General features: G+C 40.5%; 1 protein-coding gene across 1 annotated transcript; it reads right to left on the bottom strand.

The window, feature by feature from the left end:
- Nucleotides 1-81: 81 nt before the first annotated feature.
- Nucleotides 82-717, bottom strand: LOC104949512 (ladderlectin-like). The gene has a single exon (XM_010775876.1). The coding sequence runs from the start codon at nt 643-645 to the stop codon at nt 166-168; it is 480 nt and encodes a 159-aa protein (XP_010774178.1). The 5' UTR covers nt 646-717; the 3' UTR covers nt 82-165.
- Nucleotides 718-2,630: the final 1,913 nt, after the last annotated feature.

Here is a 2,630-nt window from a genome sequence, read left to right as displayed (position 1 = left end):
GAAATAATTCCTTTGATTAACCCCTGGAACGACCAGTGTGAATATGTAACATTCATGAAAGTAAAGGTTAGACAAAAGGACTTCTGTTCACACACATATACAAGTTAATATCTGTGTCTTTATTGTTATCATGTTAACAAAACAGGAGAACACGTAACATCTTTGCTAAGGACAAGTTGTGCGAGATGCACAAACTGAGGGAAAAGTTTTTGAACAAGGCGCATCGTTCCACTTCCCCCACCAGTTGTTGAGTACACAGTCTTCACCTCGTTTGTTGTTTGGTTGTCCTCTATACCAAAAGAAATACTTGGCTGCACACCCATCAGACCACATCCATCTTCCTTCTTTGGCGATGTCATGGAGTCCGATCCATGTTGCTCCCTCAGCAGGGTCAGAGCTTTTGATCAGGAATTTGACAAAATCCTCTTCCTCTCTGCTGTGGATAGACACCAGGTTGCCTCCCTGGGACACACAGTAGAACTCTGCATCAGCCCAGGTCGTCTTTGTGTTGAAGTACTTGTAGCAGCGGCCGTTGAAGGAGAACCAGAAGGAGGGACAGGTGTCTTGTTGTAGCTCCATTGGAGGGTCATCTGAAGAAGACACAGCACCCAGAGCCAGGCCCAACAGGAAGAGGAAAACCAGCATGATGATGTCACCGTCTCTATCTGTTAAAGTTGCACTGAACTGTTGAAGATGATGGAGATTGTGAAGCTTCAAGTGACAGGCTGCTTCTTTATATATGTGTGGGGAATGTGACGTCATTGTCACGTGACGTGATCACATGACCGGTGCCCAGTAAAATGTAAGTTATAAAAGTTTTTCCGGCAATTTCAGAAAACTTTTCTCGTCTTGCCTGCCTACCGTGATCTCCCTCAAGGTAGGACTCGCGGGTTTAAGGTGGTGTTATGGTCTTTTCAATGAACCTATGGAAGTGTCTCAGGTCAGTTTGGATTTCATTAGGGCGAGGGCAAGATACGTTTTCCCATCATGGAGGGAAACTCTTCAGACATTCAAAGCACGAGACCTGGTCTGTTAGCTATGTGTTTTTAATATGGTGTTTTACTTAAAGTTGTAATCGTTTTTAAGCAACTTGTACGTGTTTTGCAGAGTGTAGAAGTCCTCATAACCATCCGAGGAACCCGGGAAAATGGCTATGGACGTTTGTTCACTTTCTTATAGCTCTTATTATTTTTTGTAACAGGAGCAGGGACGTGCACAGATACGGGCTAATGTTGCCCGGGCAACGGCCGAATCAACATGATAAGCCCACAATTAGTATTGTAGCGTCTCGCTGCGGGAAACACACTTTGTCAGCGCTGTCATCTGCCGGTGCGTTAAGACCACCTCGGTGTCGGATTTTGGAAACTTGATTTTGAGTGGTCTCATCATGGCAGTTAGGGTATAAGGGACAAACCAGGGGACTTTACTTCCTCTTGATACCGTCGGTTATTTTCTAAAAACACCTAAATATACCCTACTTGTTGTTATTGTGCTTCTGTCTTTCTGTATCTTTTCATCTGTGAATTCCCTCAACGGGGCCGGTCGCTCTCAGTTCAATGTCCCGCTTCATTGTAGGATTTCTGTCATGTCTCTACCACTTTAGTTTGACCATCTCTGTTATTAAGTTAGGGAATACTAAATAAACAAGTAGTTAGATACCTTACCGTTACTGCGCTCATAAAGAATAATAAGAATAATGCGTATTGAACTGGTTTAATTAATTAGTGAGTTTATTTAAGCTAATTAGTTAGAGGCCCTATTTTATCAAAATGTTACAATGGTCAAACTACATTAAAACAGGATTGTCCCCATTTTGTCTTTAATAGTTACTAACATTAGATATTTTAATGAGATATGGACCGCAAAACAAAAAATGTCCCTGGTTTTCATTTTTAAAATCAAGTCACCGAATGCAAGTAGTCGCCTTAGCTTATTTTGTTATGAGATGTGAATGACTGTTCAATTTAGTTGATGTAGTAATCGTTTGGTTTCTTTTACATTTAAAAACAAGTTACAATTTTCAAAAGGTCTTGTGGTTTTTTTCGGGGGGAGGCCCTTTTCCAGTTTAGAGCAATAGCCCCTCCAAATGTCTGTGCACGTCCCGGATTGGACCCATCTGCTGTCACAATGTTATGCACCTTGGTAACAGCAAGTTGTAAATCCTTGTTTTCAGTGACAGCGGATGTAATGAAGGACAGCAACATTGGATGCTAGGCAGTGAGGGAATTGTACAGTTTGCGAAAACACCCACCATTACATAAACCATCTGATTTGTAAATCCTTTTAGAGTCTTATCAATATATATGACGTTTCGCAACCAGTATGTCCACCTTTTGTAATCTATAAAAAAAGGTTTATGAAGATCTACAATTAAAAAAGCAATCATTGTTATGTCTAGATTTTCCAAAGTCTTGATGGGAGATCACTAGTTATGGTTTCGACTTATTTGGAAATAACATTCAGGTACAAACCTCAAGAGAATGTAGTCTATAAATATATTTGCCAAACACACAATAAATAAATATTAGGGCTGTCAAGTTAACGCGTTAATAACGCCTTAATGCAAAAAAAAATTAACGCCACTAATTATTTTAATGCGATTAAGGCATGTGTATTTTTTTTCCTCGGCC

This window comes from Notothenia coriiceps, unplaced genomic scaffold (assembly GCF_000735185.1).
Source record: "Notothenia coriiceps isolate Sejong01 unplaced genomic scaffold, NC01 NC01_scaffold00016351, whole genome shotgun sequence".
Lineage (NCBI taxonomy): Eukaryota > Metazoa > Chordata > Actinopteri > Perciformes > Nototheniidae > Notothenia > Notothenia coriiceps.
Note: the sequence above shows the minus strand (reverse complement) of the source record. Positions and strands in the feature narration are given on the sequence as shown.

Excerpts from the sequence above, each read along its gene's own strand:
- LOC104949512 (XM_010775876.1), bottom strand. The coding sequence starts at position 645 with ATGCTGGTTTTCCTCTTCCTGTTGGGCCTGGCTCTGGGTGCTGTGTCT.